The sequence below is a fragment of the Desmodus rotundus genome, chromosome 5 (assembly GCF_022682495.2).
Source record: "Desmodus rotundus isolate HL8 chromosome 5, HLdesRot8A.1, whole genome shotgun sequence".
Classification (NCBI taxonomy): domain Eukaryota; kingdom Metazoa; phylum Chordata; class Mammalia; order Chiroptera; family Phyllostomidae; genus Desmodus; species Desmodus rotundus.
Window position 1 is genome coordinate 148,733,460 of NC_071391.1, and position 17,032 is coordinate 148,750,491.

A 17,032-nucleotide genomic window follows, 5' to 3' on the forward strand; every position below is an offset into this window, starting at 1 on the left:
CTTGTTCCAAGGAAGATATTGTCACACGTACTCAAAAGTGAAACCAAACTACTAAGGCTGTAGCTTGACTGCATTTTGATGTAACACAGGTTGGAATGGCCAGCAGGAGATGAATTATACCAGGACTGGTACATGAAATAAAGCTAGGGGGTCACATCTTCATAAAGTCATTATTTTGTGAGATGAATTTTCACACTACACCAGAGATTTTCAACCATGTTGCCGCAAGAACTTTTTAAACATGAAAATACCTGACTATTTAGTCAGGGGCACTGACCTCTTTTCCTTTGGATTGTCAAATAAAAAAATGACAACAGTCAACACAACAATAGCTGGCTGATATGAATAAATCAAAATAATAACTATTTTGTTGGTCAGATCGGCAAAAATTGTATTTTCTGGTGTGCCACGGAGTTTCAGTAATTAGCTTACATGTGCCACGAGATGGAAAAGGTTGAACATCGCTGCAGTAGACAAATGTATTTCAATTCAAGTGGAAACAATACATGTTACCCGCCACAAATCCCTCCATTAATGGAGATGACTGAGGTGATCAAGTTCTTTTTTTTTTTCTTTAATCCTCACCTGAGGACATGCTTATTGATTTTATTTTTTTAAGAGAGAGGTTGAAAAGAGGGCAAGGAAAACTGGTATGACAAACACGCACCGATCAGTTGCCTTTCATATATGCCCCAAGTGGGAGTGAACCTGCAACCTAGGTGCTGTTCTGATGGGGGGATCGAACCCACGACCTTAAGATCTTTTTTCTAAGAGTCTAAAATAAAATGTTGATCAATAACTGGTCATAAATAAGGGAGTTATTTCTGCTTATTCTTTACATATCAAGTATCATTGCTATATAAACTCAAATTTCTTCTTGAAAAGGGAGTTAAAGACATTAGAAATATAAGGTATATGAAGATAGCAATAAAATATAGGAGGACAGAAAAACAACGTGTGTAGGGAGGTGGGGAGAGGTTTCTTCTAGCAACATAAAGAAAATAATTTTGTCACTAACTCATTGCCCTAATCTATGCAAGTATACATCAAATCAGCTTGAAGACAGTATAGGAAAACTACATACATTAGTATCTAAGAAATTTTTAGAGGAATGGTGTTATTAATTCTTTTGAGCAAGAAAAACATCAAATGGCTAAAGCTGACTTACTCCTCATTTAAGTGAGTGAGTTGCTACCTACAGACCACGAAACAATGAGGTTTAGGTTTACTTTAGTAATCCAGTAACTATCACTTAGGCACAACTCAAATGCTATGCAGGCTTAATGAAATATGCTTCCTATCATAGTGCTGACTCAAAAATTCTTCAGGCGAATGAAAATAGATGAGTAAAAGGAAATATCAGAAAAACTCTGTAGAATCTGCATACTTTTGTAATTATCAAAAACTAACTTTCCAATTAAAAATAATTTTACTTTATTGTCATCATGAAATATATACATATATATATTGGGTTGGCCAAAAAGTTCATTTAGTTTTTTCCATCCAATGGCTCTAGTAGTGCTTAGTTGTCTTTAACTTCATTCAAAAGCATTTTGTTAGATTGTACTGTGACAGCTGTCATATCAGTGTGCTTTTTTTAATTTATTTTTTTATTGTTATTCAATTACAGTTGTATGCCTTTTCTCCCCATCCCTCCACCCCACCCCATATCAGTGTGCATTTTTAAAAAACTTACCAAAATTGGTGAATTTTTGTGCAGCCATTTTAATATCGATGGAAGAAGACACGCAACATTTCTGGCATATTGTGCTTTATTATGTCAAGAAAGGTAAAAATGCAACTGAAATGTAAAAGATTTGTGCAGTGTATGGAGAAGGTGCTGTGACTGATCAAACGTGTCAAAAGTGACCCACGAAGTTTCTTGGTACTACTGACATTTTTGCCAAATAATCCTTTGCTGTGGGGCTGTCTTAGGCATTGGAAGATAGTTAGCAGCAGCCCTGGCCTCTGGCCACGAGAAGCCAACAGCGGGAGATAGCCAACATTCTCAAAATACCCACATCAATAAAGTTATTGGTGAAAATGAAAGATGTGTCTTTTATTTCACAGAAAACTAAATGGACTTTCTGGCCAACCCAGTATTTTGTTTATATTTGTAAAACACATCTACTGTTAAAGGGCTTGATGGATACTGTATCAAACAGTGTTTCCCAAAGGATGAGAAGACGTTCAGTGGTAATTAGATGTGCTATTAGATACCTGCACTGAACAGTGAGAAAGCTGGTTCCTTTGGCAGGTCTTTAGCATTTGCTAAATCATCCTTTTTAATACATAAAACAGGTTTAGAGTCAGAGACTATTTTTATTTAAGTTTATTCACTTTTTAAAAGATTTTATTTTTAATTTTTATAATTTTATTCATTTATTTTTGAGAGAGAGGGGAAGGGAGGGAGAAAGAGAGGGACAAAAACTTCGATGCACAAGAGAAACATTAATTCATTGCTTCTTGCCAGCCCACAACCCAGGCCTGTGCCCTGACTGAGAATGGAACTGGCGACCCTTAAGATCGCAAACCAACACTCAATCCACTGAGCCACACCAGCCAGGGCTATTTATTTTTAGAGAAAGGGGAAGGGAGTGAGAAAGAGAGAGAAACATCAATAGGCTGCCTCCTGCAGGCCCCTGCCTGGGGACCTGGCCCACAACCCAGGCGTGGGGCCTGACCAGGAATAGAACCTGCGACCCTTTGGTCTGTGGGACAATGCCCAACCCAATGAGCCACACCAGTCAGGGCTTAGTTTGTTCCGTTTACACTTATCTCTATTTATGGCAAGAGGCACTGGTTCCTCTGATATAGCAGTAGTTTGACATTTCTTCTTTAAATAAAAGGGTTTTTAATAAAATGTAAGTTGATCGAAAGAAAGATTCTCACAATAGCATAGGTGAAATATGATCGGAAAATTCTTCCTTGTAAACACTGAAGCTCTCACCCTGATAAGGAATTTCTACCAAAAAAATTTTCCTTCAGTTTTCAATCATGAAAATTGTTTGGGTTATTTGATCAGATTAATAAAATCCAATTATTATATGAGCACTCTCTTTAGATTTAGATGAATTCTTAAAATACTGTATTTTGCTGTGTACGATGAGCACATTGAATACCCATGTATAACGCACATACCTATTTTTCCCTCAAAAATTTGGGCAAAAAGGTGTGCACTATACATGGCAAAGTATGGTAATATAGATAAAAGTCTCCAGAAAAGTTTTATCTAAAGCCTACTTACTACCACACAAGCTTCCCACATCTACAACTTGAGCTGGATAAAAGCTGTAAGAAAACAGTAGAGCAATGTATGGACGCTACGCAGTCTCACCTCGTCATCCCGAATCAAGCCTTTGCTAATGACTCTGAACTCTGGTAAGCCAAAGATGAGAGTTTCCTGTCATCTTTTCATTATGATAGTCCAATAACCTAGCAGGATGAGTCTTGAAAACCGTCTGCCTGGCATTACAGACTTCAGGTTCTTGAACGTGACCAGAGGACACCGTGCTCCAAGAACCAGTTAGGCTGCAGCACCTGCACTGTACTGGAGACCCGCAGGGAACACCTGCAGTTGCCAGTATAAACACACAGGCTGAATAACGCAGTTCATAAGTGATGTGAAGCCTGATTTGCACGCTAGCTTTTTTAAGTCAAATGTCTGGAACATAGAATGTATTTCTACCTAGAAACTAACTTTCTATTTAAGTCCACAATACAAGAGCAAGAATGCTATAATGCACTCAGGTCCTCAGTTCCCAGAAATGGCAGGAAGGAAACAGGATACACAGCTCTAACATTGAAACAGAAAGGACGAAAATCTCTTCCAAGGCGGTTTGCCTTGTTCCAACTCTCACCCCAGCCGTTCAGCTGCACTGCAAGCATCTTTTTATAAGGCAGATTCAGTCTCTGCTGAAAACCTGACAGTGGCTCATCAGCACTTCAACTTCTAGCCCCCGCCCCTTCCCCGTGGCCTCATCTCTTACCTCAGTCTCCCGCCCACACCACATCCAGGCACACAACTTGTTTAGGTGTCCCTGAATATGTGACGCTTTCTTTCACTGCCAATGTGATTCCTGCAGCCTGGTACACCAGCCCCTACTCCTTCATTTAGCAAGTGTCAACTTCAATCTTTAGGCCTCCAAATCTGGGCTGACTCTCCAGTAATGCCTTCTACTTCTAACATACACAAACTGTGCTAATAAAACTGTCTACTAACTACTTCCACCATTTGTCAATCCCTCATAAAAAGGATGTGATTCTCTTGCTAGGCTCCCATGAACATTCCATCGATGTTAAGTGAACACATCAGTCATGCTCTTGGGACCAGACCAGGTATCACCTATCTGAAAAGAATCACAAATTTCTAATGCATAAATTCCAATGCATAAATTTCTAAAAGCAAAGGTCATGATCTGCCTTTTCAGCTTCTTTTCAAAACTTTATGTATTCATTTTTAGAGAGAGGGGAGTGGCAGGAGGTAGAGAGGGTGAAGAACACTGATTGGCTGCCTCTCTCACAGGCCCTGACAGGAGACCAAACAGTAATGTGCCCTGACCGGGAATCAAACCGGTGACCCGTCACTCTGCAGGGTGATGCCCAACCAACTGAGTCACACTGGCCAGTGGCTTTTCATCTTCTTAATGATAGCTTCTACTTCCCCTTAAAGGAGGTTTCAGCCTTGGGGGAGAGTCAAATATCCTTGTTCTTTGAATCTTGAGATCCAGATTAGTTAGCTTTAGACAATGGCCTCAAGATAGGATAATCTCAGTTAGGTTATTCCCACCAGCAAAAGTAAGCAAGTTCTTTATACTTGGGCAAAAAGAAAGATAAAAATTGTAGGCATACACAGAAGAAATCATTTTAATGCAAATCATTATAGGTAACCACAATCCTCACTTAGAGATCTGCAGAACACCGTATTTTGCTGTGTGTGGTGCGCTCCCGTGTACAGTGTGCACCCATGTTTTTATACACATTATACACATGATTATTATACCGCCCGTGATATGTAATCATTATAGCCATGTATCATACACATCATTATTTTCCCCTCAAATATTTGGGCAAAGAAGTGTCTTATACATGGCAAAATACAGTATATAACAACTCTGTTTCCTTTAAGATGACCAAAGAATTAAATACATTAAAACCTCATTTGAAGAAAACATTGCATGCCTTTTGTGTATGCTTGGTTAAAAAGTAAGTAACAAATGAGAAGTAAGTTAACAAGAGGAAAAAACATGAGGCAATAGGGTATATACACTAGTACTCGCTCTGTCTTACTCTGAAAAACTCCTCATACTAAATAGGTGTACTTTATTCACCCTTACCTTTCTTAGTAAGAGTGCAAAGACAAAACTAATGTGAGACTGTTCTAAGCCAGGGTACACCTGCACATTATTTTAAACTTGTAGCTCCAAACCCTGGTAAAGTAGGAAAGCATGCCCTGTGAGAAAATGATATATAAACAAGACGCATCTGACTGGGGAAATGTGGCAGGCAGGTGGGGGGACGGGGGAAGCTCTACACATTGAATCAGCTTTAAAATTGAACTTAGGCCAATTTCTATGGGTATGAACACTATAGGAAATTGGACTAATTGTCCACTTTATATCAGTTTTATTATGTTGAAAATATGGGATATATATATTAAGTCTTCACAGGCTGGAAAAAATAGATTTTACCCTCTCTCTGTGAGGTGAGAAACGAATTCTCAAAGTGCCAAAACTTAAAAGGAAAGTAGGGGTGGCATACCATGTATGTCTCTGCTGGTTTCCTTTCTTAACAGTGGCTGGATCATACAACAAACATCATGAGGGACCTCAGCTAACCAGCACATTCAAATTCTAATACGAAAGCCACAAGCAGAGACCCTGGCCAGGAGCCTCAGATGGTGAGAGCGGCGTCCCCAGAGCCGAAAGCTACTAGTAGTGTTTCTTTGTCAGTAAAATAAAGCTGTTATTAGAAATAGTTACTGCACAGGATAACGTAAAGCTAAAATAACAAAGGAGCTCTGAACAGTCACTATGACCTTTACACGCAGGTTTTGTTGGTATAAAATTTACAAGTTTGTAGTGTCATTTTTTTTTTTCTTGTTGAAGTAAGAAGGAAAGAATGTGAAGAAGAATTTTTTCCGGGTAACCAAGTAGAAAAACAAAGACCTCTAATTAAATGTAATTCAGTTATCCTCTACCTGAAGTTAAATTTTTATGATAATGAATACATGTATACAGAAGTCAAGTTTACTTTTAAAAAATTATACTACATATTTATTTGAACAGAATATACATTAATTTAAGAAAAGCAAAAAAAGGGCACTCTGGGTGAAAAAATTCCATGCACTGCAATAAAAACCTATAATTACCTTAGAACTCAATATACTAGGAGTACATTTTTGCAGGCTTGAATAGAAATTACAGCATAAGGAAATACACAGTATAGGGAAAATTATTCTTACTTGAATGGCATTATTTGACACTTATAACACCACAAATTTGTGATTTTTTAAAGCAGAGATAATTATAACAATAATCCAAATCATTACACAATTTTTCGTCTAAGAAATAAAATATTCCTTAGGGAAAAACACTCAAGGTTTCATTAATTTTTAGTTATGAACTACTCAAAATACAGAAATAGAAGGCACATAAATACAGGGGAAATTTTCCCTTAAAAATACACAAGGGCAACTTTAAAGCTCTGTACATTTTATATTAATTGCTTTGTCAAAGACCATGTTTCTTGTACAGAGTAAGGAATACAAATGGCCAGGGCAGTGAATGGGAAGTTTAATCAGACATTTCTCAATGAAACAATAATTCAATTAGAAAACTAGGAACTTGAGTTCAATTATGACACCACACTATTTTTATACAATTACACTAGCTGCCTAGGTTATCATTGAGAAATATTTTAGCCACAATAAAGAATGAAATTAAATATAATGCTATCATCTTCTCTGCAACAGAAATAAATCTCATACCATCAAAGAAAACATACTTTTACATTTTCATTCCCTGGTAAAAGAGTAGTATAAACATACAGCTTTTTATATCTCTACCACCTGGTTCTTAGTTAATCTCGTCATTAACTTATGATTCTTACGTCTGGAAGTGAGCCACTAGTTCTTAGAGTGATAATGACAGTAACATAAACTAACAGTCAGGATTATGTGAGCAGTTGACTTCTCTCTGAAAGGTAAAGACTGACAAAAACTATTCCTCCAGTGACCAATTCTCTGACTTTATTTGACATATACCATTCTTCTCAAATTTTAGTTTTTTTAAAAATGAAAGAGGTAGAGCAAATACATTACAATGATAGAAAAGATATTAATTGACTCAAAAGACCATTGACAAAGGAATAAACTTCTACTGGCAATATAAATGCCTTAAAAATCAGAATTAGGCCATTTTTAAATAAAACTAACCACCACTAAATAGACTTCTGCTAAGAGAAAATTTTTACTAGGTTATTTTTTAAGAGTTTTTGACAACAGAACTTATCACCTGAATTCAGTGAACTATAAACTAAAACCAGAGATTAATTTAAAAATTCAATTTACTTTATTCTATCTTCAAGACACACTGAATCCTCTGAATTCTACAAGGTTATAGCATGAATTATAACATATATATCAAAATGAAATAGGAGTAACCCATACATGGTCCAAGAATTCTACTTCTATGAATTCACTTTGCAGATTTGTACAAGTCCCAAAAGATGTGTGCCTGAGGTCGGGGTACACTGAATATAACCCAAGTGTCAACTAATAAATGGTTATGTAAAAACACAGCATCTAAATATGACGCGTAGTAAGAAGTATTAAGGACAATGTCAGCCACACGTATTTACTGACACTGAAAGGCGTCTTTGACTTTGACACTGGGTAAAACTTGCACCTATCTGGGTAACAGGTGTAATGTGCCAGTATTTAAGAAGAACGCCATACCTACAGCAATAACATTACATAGGGAGATGTTAGATAAGCAGACACAAATGTAACGTTTCTGAGTGCAGGATTCAGTGGATATTTTTTCTGTGGAGTTTTACATACTGTGTTGGTGTATTTGTGTTTAATTAGTATGTATCATTTAGAACACCCTCGAAAGCTATATAAAAAAAGAGGTAAGGACAAGAGAAATGAATATAGTACCTTAAACGGTTGGTGTAGGTATCGACACAGGTCTTCATTTTGGCTAATAATGTACCAACAGAAGTTTGACACTCTGACTGCTCTTCTTCCTCTTCCCCATTCTCTGTCGAAAGGGGCAACAACAGGGGCACCATGGACGTACAAGAGGCAATGGCTCGGAGCAATTCCAGCAGAGCTCGATAGAGTGGCACATGTCTTGCCATGTCAAGAACTGTAAAAAGGAAGAGGGGCAAAAAGCATAAGGAGAACGAGTGCAACATAACAGTCGGCCCACAGCAACAGAACTTCTACTTTAATCTTAAGAGAAACTGATTAGTTGGTAAGTGGACTAATACAGATGTTTACAAAGCACCAGTGCATAAATAATAGGCATAAACAAAATGTAAATAAGACATAGTGTTGGGGAGAGAGCAAGAATTAAGTAACTATCTAGCAATGATTAAATAGCTCAGATAGTACACTATGGCAGTAAATATATGTATTAATATGAATTGGAAAAATACATATATTTTCTTAATCCTCACCTGAGGATATAGTCATTGATTCCAGAGAGATAAAAAGCGGGTGGAAGAGAGGGGGTGGGAAGAGAAACACTGATTGGTTGCCTCCTGTACCCACCCGAACCCACAACCTAGGTACATGCCCGGACGGAATCGAACCCCCAAACTGTTGCTGTATGAGACTCCAACCAACTGAGCCACACCAGCCAAGACAAGTGGAAATACATTTTAAAAATTGAAAAGATGTGCCACTGTATCCCAAATAAAGCAGTAACATGACCACAGTTTATCAATAGTGTGTTTCAAGAAAACAACTCAGAAAAAAAGTTGACTATGCTAACTTTTAATTATAAGCTACAGTCAAATGACATTTTTTTCTTAATGCCACACACACCTAAGAATAAATACCACACCCTGACCACTGTGGCTCAGTTGGTTGAGCACTATCCCACAAAGTGAAAGGTTGCCGGTTCGATTCCTGGCCAAGGTACATGCCTGGGTTTTAAGTTTGGTTCCCAGTTGGGACATGCACAAGAGACAACCAAAGGATGTTTCTCTCCCTCTCTTTCTCCCTCCCTTCCCCTCTATAAACAAACAAACAAACAACTTTAAAAAATACCCTCAACACAATCTAATAAAACAATATGTTTATGGAACATTAATTTGAGTGGCCTAAATACCTAGTGTCAAAATCAAATACATTCATTTTTCAAATATTTAATTTTCAATTAAAGAATTTATCCATTTTACTTCGCCTAACTTGAAAATATAGTAATTACCCTACGGAAACAAAACAGTCAAAGATCCTAAATTATTACTCTGTAAATTAAATCCTTTCAGGTAATTAAATACTGAAATTCAATCCATAATTATTTGTAACCAGTATCCTACCATTAATGTGGTTAATATGTGTTTCAAAAATATTTGCCTGGTAAACTAATTTATTCAAAAGACAGTTCAATTTTTTAGTCTTTATCTAATAATGGCTTATTATAGAAATCATACATAAACAAAATGGTTTTTTTTTAAGGGCTGAATTCAACATTGGGTAGAGTAAAATAATTTTTTCACCTAGAATAATTTTAAATTCTCAGTAAAATGTAACTCAATAAGTAAACTAAATAAAAACTATTCTTTGATACTATATATTTCAAAATGAAATACGGTTCCATTAAATCTTTGCAGAAAGATTACCAAAAAGATCCCTTAGTGTGCATACTTGTCTATTAATGTTTTAGAAGTTGTTTTACTACAGAGCTATAAATTTAATACATAATTAGCAATAATTCCATCATATATAAGTGATGTAAGGAAAACATCAATGAGTTTTATACAAATACATTCATAAAAATGATTTCTGTATCTAATGATTCATATAAAATTTTCATCTCTGCTCAATTTTACCAATATTTAACTTTTGAATTTATGCTCCTTCACTGAGCCTTATTACTCAGCCAACAATTATTTGGGGGATTCACGTCAACCCTAGACATGCTGAACTTTGGCTGAAGGTGGCAGGTAAGTCAGCCACTAGCTCAAAAGAATGAACTACGTGGAAGCACAGCTAATAAAGGGCCAAAAATTTCCAGCCAAGTAGTAAAGTATAAATGGTGTTTACATACTTGCTCATTTGCTCAACCAGCTGGAAGGGTAGTCCACCGGGATTTAAGAAAATGTGGGTGTGTATACACATGCAATCTTCCAGCGTTTCTCAATGTAAACCCAGTTCAATGACTATTTCAGCCAATTCCTTTCCTATGGGTCTTTTTAAAAGCATTCCACTAATTAAGCATATAAACATCTAGTCTGTGTACATTTAATTATGTAATGGCAATACATCTGGCATAAGTAAATTTTAAAACAAACAGAACTAACTCTTAATAGGCTTCCAATCAGTTGGAAAAGAAACATAAACATATACGTGAAATATATATGGCGCACATGAAGTTGCTTACAAAAGAAACGGAGAGTTATGGTTAACCTGGCAGGTTAGATGGGATTTTATTAAGAAAGTTTATAGTATAATTGGACCACAACGTGAGAAGTGAAAATATCAGCATTAGGTACACTGGCAACTAACAGGAAGGGAAGAGTCACTCTATTTGGAGAAATGAAGGAAGGTGTCGCCGATGTGTTGCAGATATTTTACCCTTACAAATCTATATACAAATCAAATCAACTGGTAACCCATCCAAAATGTGAGTTAAGCAACCTCTCTCCTCCATCACAAAACTTATCCACATAATTACTCAACAGAGTGATGTGTTCTGTATTAAAGGTATTTCCACATAAGAAGTCCTTGAAAAATTTGAGAAGTCTAGATAAAAGGAACTCACATTTGCTGACGAGCACCTATGTGCCACACACTCCTAGTGGACACTAAGAGGCTCAAATTTTTGGCACTTTGTACTCTCTTACCAGGAACGAAATGGAGTAAAGGACCTGACAGTATCTTGTTCTTGAATCACACACAGAAATAAGTCATTAAATACAGGAAAATGTTTGAAGTTTTATTTGTACTCCTCAGCTAATTTTCAAGAAAACTGAGACCATACTGTATGTAATGCAGTTTAGAATTAAAAACAAAATGGCAGGCAACTCTACTTAGCAGAAGAAACTTTTTAAATTTTCACTCATTGCTGATATTCTTTATCATAATAATGCAAAGAAATGGCATTTTTTCTCAAGCATGTGTATTAAGCAAAGTAATTATTTTCATAAATGATAAAATTATATATTCCTATTGGTATCAAACCATTATCTTTTCATGAAAGAGCACTAATACAATTTCTAAACCCTCGAGGAACAATAGGCCCTCTTGCTGCCCTGAGACCTAAAAAGGATGGGTTTCCCATTGTACATTTACTTTGGAGACACAGTTTAGAAATAACTTTTGGATTTAAAGAATGTGATCATAATTAAATTAAGACATTTGCCATAACAACAAAATTAAATTTATTCTCAAACAGTAAAACTGAAATCTTGACTTTTTGAGGAATATAAGCAAAAATAAGATCTAATAATAAGAACCCCAGACAAAAAAGTCCAGGATAAGTAAAATCGGAAGAACAAAGCTTGAGGTAATGGGTTTCATCCCACTATAGCTGCTTATGGAACTGCCAAACCAATACTTTGAAAATAAAAAATTTTAATTACGAGTATATACCATCATTTAGCTCAGACAACCAGCCAAATTCACAGATACTTGATAACGTTCCAATAAAAAAGGCCTGTGCTTGTTCTTTCAACCCACATTCTTCCATGACATTGCATTCATTCCTTTCTCTTTCAACACTGACAAAATTCATTTATATCTCATCTTTGAATCTGAAAATGTTTCAGTTTAATAATGGCCATATTACAGCTAATAAGTTAAACTTGGCCAAATGAATAAATTTCTCTAGATTTCATTTTTCTCACTTGTTCCTTCTTAACCTATAAAATGAGAGGGATTGAATTAGATAACTCTAATTTCCCCTTCACTCTGAAATATTTATATTTACCTCTATATTATGAAAATAGCACTAAAAAGATAAGAGATTCTATAACCCTTTAGTATAAAATTTTTTACTATGTTCCACTAAATCAATGTCAAGTGATTGAATGTGCACAGTGGTGTAATTTTCAGAAAATAAAAAAATATCATTTTCAAAAAGGGAAGTAAGATGAGGTCAAGGTGAGGAACTCTGAAGTAACATTCTATTTGTTTAACTCATATTCATGAATTTCTAAGAAATCTATTTGAGCAAAGAAAGAGGACCTCCACCTAGTGGCCAGTGGGGTATCTGCAGCCTCACTAAATAGCATAAATGTATTGGTAGCTAGAGAAAAAGGTCTTGTTTAAAATGCAGCTTTCAGAATAACATGGATGGCTATGTAAACCACAATGTTGACAGAGAGAAATTAAAAAGAGAATATCCTTTATATGAGGATGTTCCTATCTACCTCAGAAATTTCTCATGGAAACAATTACTTTCTCTTTTTAAGGGTTTTGGTTTTTTTTTTTTATCATTCCTTTTTAAGAATATTAGAAGTAAAATATCCTAATAAATATATATTTCATTTGTTCCAGTTACCTACATTGAAGCTATGGCTTCAAATTTGTGTTTTATAATTTTTTGTAACAACTCTCTTACTTTCAGACTTAGTTTATTAAGTTCTTTGAAGAATAAGTTTTAAAAGTGTATGCTAAAAATAAACTTGTTACATATAGTTGGCCAGAGTTATGTTCCGTTACTGATTTCATGTTGACCAATATGCTAAAACCAAGTAAGAACAAAGAGATCTTTATTTTATTTGATATTCTAGGATAAGTAACTGCACAGTATCAAAAGAGTCCCGCCCCCCAAAAACCTAAATATTTCCAGAATAATTTAAAAAATAAATCCACGAAACTCATTCCTACATATATTGGGGGAGAATACCAAATAAACTGAGCCGTATTATTTAAATTGAAAATGACAAAATAAACAAACCGAAGGACTCACCTACAAGGTATTTCAGAGGAGTATTGAAACGGGATTTACCTGAATCATTTCTGAGATAGGATGACATGGCTGGGATGAGGCAGGACTGGCTGAGCAGCTCTAGAAGCACAGAAGGAAGGGCATTACTGTTCTGCCCTCTGCTCTCTGACGGAGCTTCTCCATTTAGCGCACCGCTCATAGGGTTTATGTAACTGGCAAGAACCTAAAAGAAAAAAATTGCTGGACTTAAATTTCACATATTTCAAAAGCAAGTATTTTATGTCAGATATTTAGTCTGAATACCAAGAGTATTTATTTTCAACTCGCTCAATCTCTTGCACTGTATACATTTAAAATAAGACATTTTTTCTCTTTAGACTTTTAAAAAAGAAGAATGTGTTTTGCACGATGAGGCACTATACCCCAGGTGGGGTAAAAGTAGGTTCACAGTTGTTTGTACTGAAAATAATACAGTAATTAATAAATAATAATACAAGAATAAACTGGTTCACATACTCACAACTGTGAACCTACTTTTGTCCCACCCTGTATATGACTATATAGAAGAAATCCACCTAAGAACACAAACTTAAAACCTCAGTAACAATTGATTTATTTTATTGAAGAAATTCACTTTACAGTTTGAGGGTGATGGAATCTTCGAATTTTATACTAAGAGGACCCTTTCATTCTAGAATTGCAGCCAACAAACGCTCAAAGACCTGGCCTGTCATCTCATTAATGTGCCTCCCCTCGCATTTCCGTGGCATTAAAGACTTTCTCTACTAGCTCAACTTTCCTGGCTCTAGAAAAGTCATAGAACGGTATGAGGAACAAAGATACATAAAAATAGACAAATAAATAATATTGGTTGTTAAGAGTACGGATTCAGTACTTCAGATGAGAAGATGACTGGAAGCAGGTAGATTTTCCAGTTACTGAATAATTTTGTTCTTGTCATTTCCTCCCAGCAAAGAAGCTAATTGAGAGGGAAGGAATTTAATTACAAGTAGGGAAGAGGAAACTTTGCCCAGTGGTACCCTAAAAGAACTGAGAGCAGGGAGCCTAATGGGTTTTATAAAGGTAGCTGAAGATGAGTTGGATATTCATCAATACTTAAAAATCAATACTAATACAAAAAATAATTTAACTATTATCGCCAACAATATCAACTTTACAAATATACCTGCAGAAGGCAGGTAACGTGTTCCTCCTCCAGCCTCTGTTTAGTTAAGGCTTGTTCCACATCCCATCCAGAAGCTGTAGAGCCTGTCCCAAAGCCAGTCCCTTTGGCCCAATATAGCTGCTGTTCTTCTGTTGATGTAGGGTTATGAGAGGTTGATACCTGAGGCTTGTAACAAAACATAAAAATTTATGACTACTTGTTTTTACTTATCCTCAAAACTGTTTATCAGTAGGACTATAAATAGTCCGCTGCCCTGGAAAACAACTTGGAAACTGCTCAAAAATGAAACAAAGAATTACTATGTGACTCAGCAATTCCGCTCCTAGGTATATACCCAAAGAAATAAAAATTGACACTCAAATACAGGTACACACATTTTCACAGTAAGACTATTCACAACAGCCAGAAAGTAGAAACAAATACCCATGAACGGATGAATGGATGAACAAATCACGGTCTATACATACAATGGCATATTATTCAGCCATGTGAAATACTGATACGTGCTGTGTGAATGAACCCCAAAAGCATATGCTGAAAGACAGGCACAAAGGTAACATACTGTACCATTCCATTTACACGAAATGTCCAGAGTGGATAAATACACCAAGACAGAACATGGGTTGGTAGTTATCAGGAGTTGAGGAAAAATGGGGAACAAATGCTTCTATTTTCAGGGTGGAATGGGGGTGGGGGAGAGGCCCTGACTGGGTAGCTCAGTTGGTTAGAGCATCATTCTGATACATCAAGGTGGCAGGTTCAATCTCTGGTCAGGGCACCTATACAACAATCAACCAATGAATGCATAAATAGTGGAACAATAAATCAATGTTCTCTCCATCTCTAATCAATACACAACATTTTAAATAAACAAACAAATCAATGTCTAAAATATTTACTAGGAAAAAATGGGATAAAGCACCTTAAGGCTTTACCCCATTTTTACAAAAGACTTAAATGGCATCAATGACTCAAAATTAAATAGAGAAAACTGTGAAAAGAAGAGGGATGTGAACCAGATCTTTTAGGATGAATCTAGTAAAGGCACACACACATACATCATGAGAATTCTACAATGGTGTCACATGATTTCAATCACAGTGAGCAAGACTGCTTCTATTTCTAGAAACAGTAATTATTAATTTATTGTTTAGAAGATAATATATAGAAAAATATTGGGAATAAAGGACATATTAAAAATGTGAATGGTGTAGACAGAACAAAAATGGTCTGAGACCTATTTGTTTTATAAAATAATCTCAAACTCTGTGAAGGTCAATCCTTTATTATTATTTTTGTGGATTATGATATTATTTCTGTAACAATGAATGCCCTTTAAAGAATTTCCATTAAATTTAGCACTCCAGTACCCTCAAAACATTGGCAATTAAGTATTACTTTAAAAACTAATTTACATGTAATAGTGTACCAATGCTTTATGTTTCTTTTAGTGGGAACATCTTCTAAAACAGAGTATTTTCATAAATACTTTCATAAATTGATCTGCTATGTAGTTTTATGGATTTGTGACTAAGGAATTTCATCTTCCCCATTTTATAAGACAAACTGTTAAATGAATCATAAAAGTGTTATTATCATATAAACATTACCAGTAGATTAAGGTTACTGATAAAAACAGCTATTTTTTTAAAGATTTTATTTATTTATTTTTAGAGAGAGGGGAAGGGAAGGATGTGCCAGAGATACACTGATCGGTTGTCCCTCACACACCCCCAACTGGGGACCTGGCCTGCAACCCAGGCATGTGCCCTGACTGGGAATTGAACCAGCAACCTTTTGGTTCACAGGCCAGCACTCAATCCACTGAGCCACACCAGCCAGGGCAACAGCCATTTAAAAAAAATTTTCTGAATGTGAAGTATAACATACACACAAGAAGAACACAAAGCAAACAGACCGAGTTTAATTAAACGCACACACTTATTTAACCATGCAGACCAAGAATCAGATCACCGCATGTAAGAAACTGCCTCATACCGCCTCCTGTTTATCATACCTTCATTCCTCCTGACGTTTATCATCATTACTCCTTATTCTTTCTATAATTTTACTACCTAAGCCTGAAACCATAGGCCCTCTAGTTCCACTTCCTCTAAGTTCTGAACAGTTCATAAGCAGAATCATGTTGTATATATTCCTGTATGCCTGGCATTTTAATTATGCTTGTGACATTAATCAAAACTGCTATGTACTTGGCTCTGTTTTCTCTCATTATCTTACAGTACAGTATTCCATTACATAGTAGACAATTAACTTACCCATTCTATTATTTTTACACTATTTATTTCATCCATTCCACCATCTCTACATTACTGCAAATGATGATGGGGCAATATCTGTGGTGTTGTTTTTGACATTTTACACATTCTGATGGGTGTGGAATTGTAGCGTATTACTGGTTTTCTGACAACCACTGAAACAGATCACCTTTTCACATTTATTGGTTATTTAAATGGCCTCTTTAATGAAGTGCCCATTCTAGCCTTTCACCTATTTTCCTATTGGGTTTCCTTCCTTTTCCTGTTGGCATTTTTGAAGTTCTCTAAGTATTCTGAATGCAATTCTTTACCAGATATACATAAACACAGTGTCCCATTCTGTGCTTCCAGTTCCATTTCATTTCATTAAGCAAAAAGTTTACAGTAGTGTTTCTTTTTAAAAATAATACATAGTCAATGAATAGAGGCTTTGTACACAT

The 17,032-nt window shown here is 35.8% G+C and overlaps 1 protein-coding gene across 10 annotated transcripts in view; it reads right to left on the minus strand.

Moving 5' to 3' along the window:
* BIRC6 (baculoviral IAP repeat containing 6) overlaps positions 1–17,032 on the minus strand; it is a 199,338-nt gene that overhangs the window by 30,257 nt on the left and 152,049 nt on the right. For all 10 annotated transcript variants that reach the window (XR_008426870.2, XM_053924549.1, XM_053924547.1 and 7 more), the window contains exons 64-66: positions 14,314–14,478; positions 13,188–13,350; positions 8,162–8,372 (exon numbers count right to left, since the gene is read on the minus strand). Coding sequence is in view for 9 of the 10 variants with exons in the window: in XM_053924549.1 (XP_053780524.1) it covers positions 8,162–8,372; positions 13,188–13,350; positions 14,314–14,478 (539 nt within the window). In the remaining variant the exon portion in view is untranslated. The remainder of the gene's footprint in view (positions 1–8,161; positions 8,373–13,187; positions 13,351–14,313; positions 14,479–17,032) is intronic.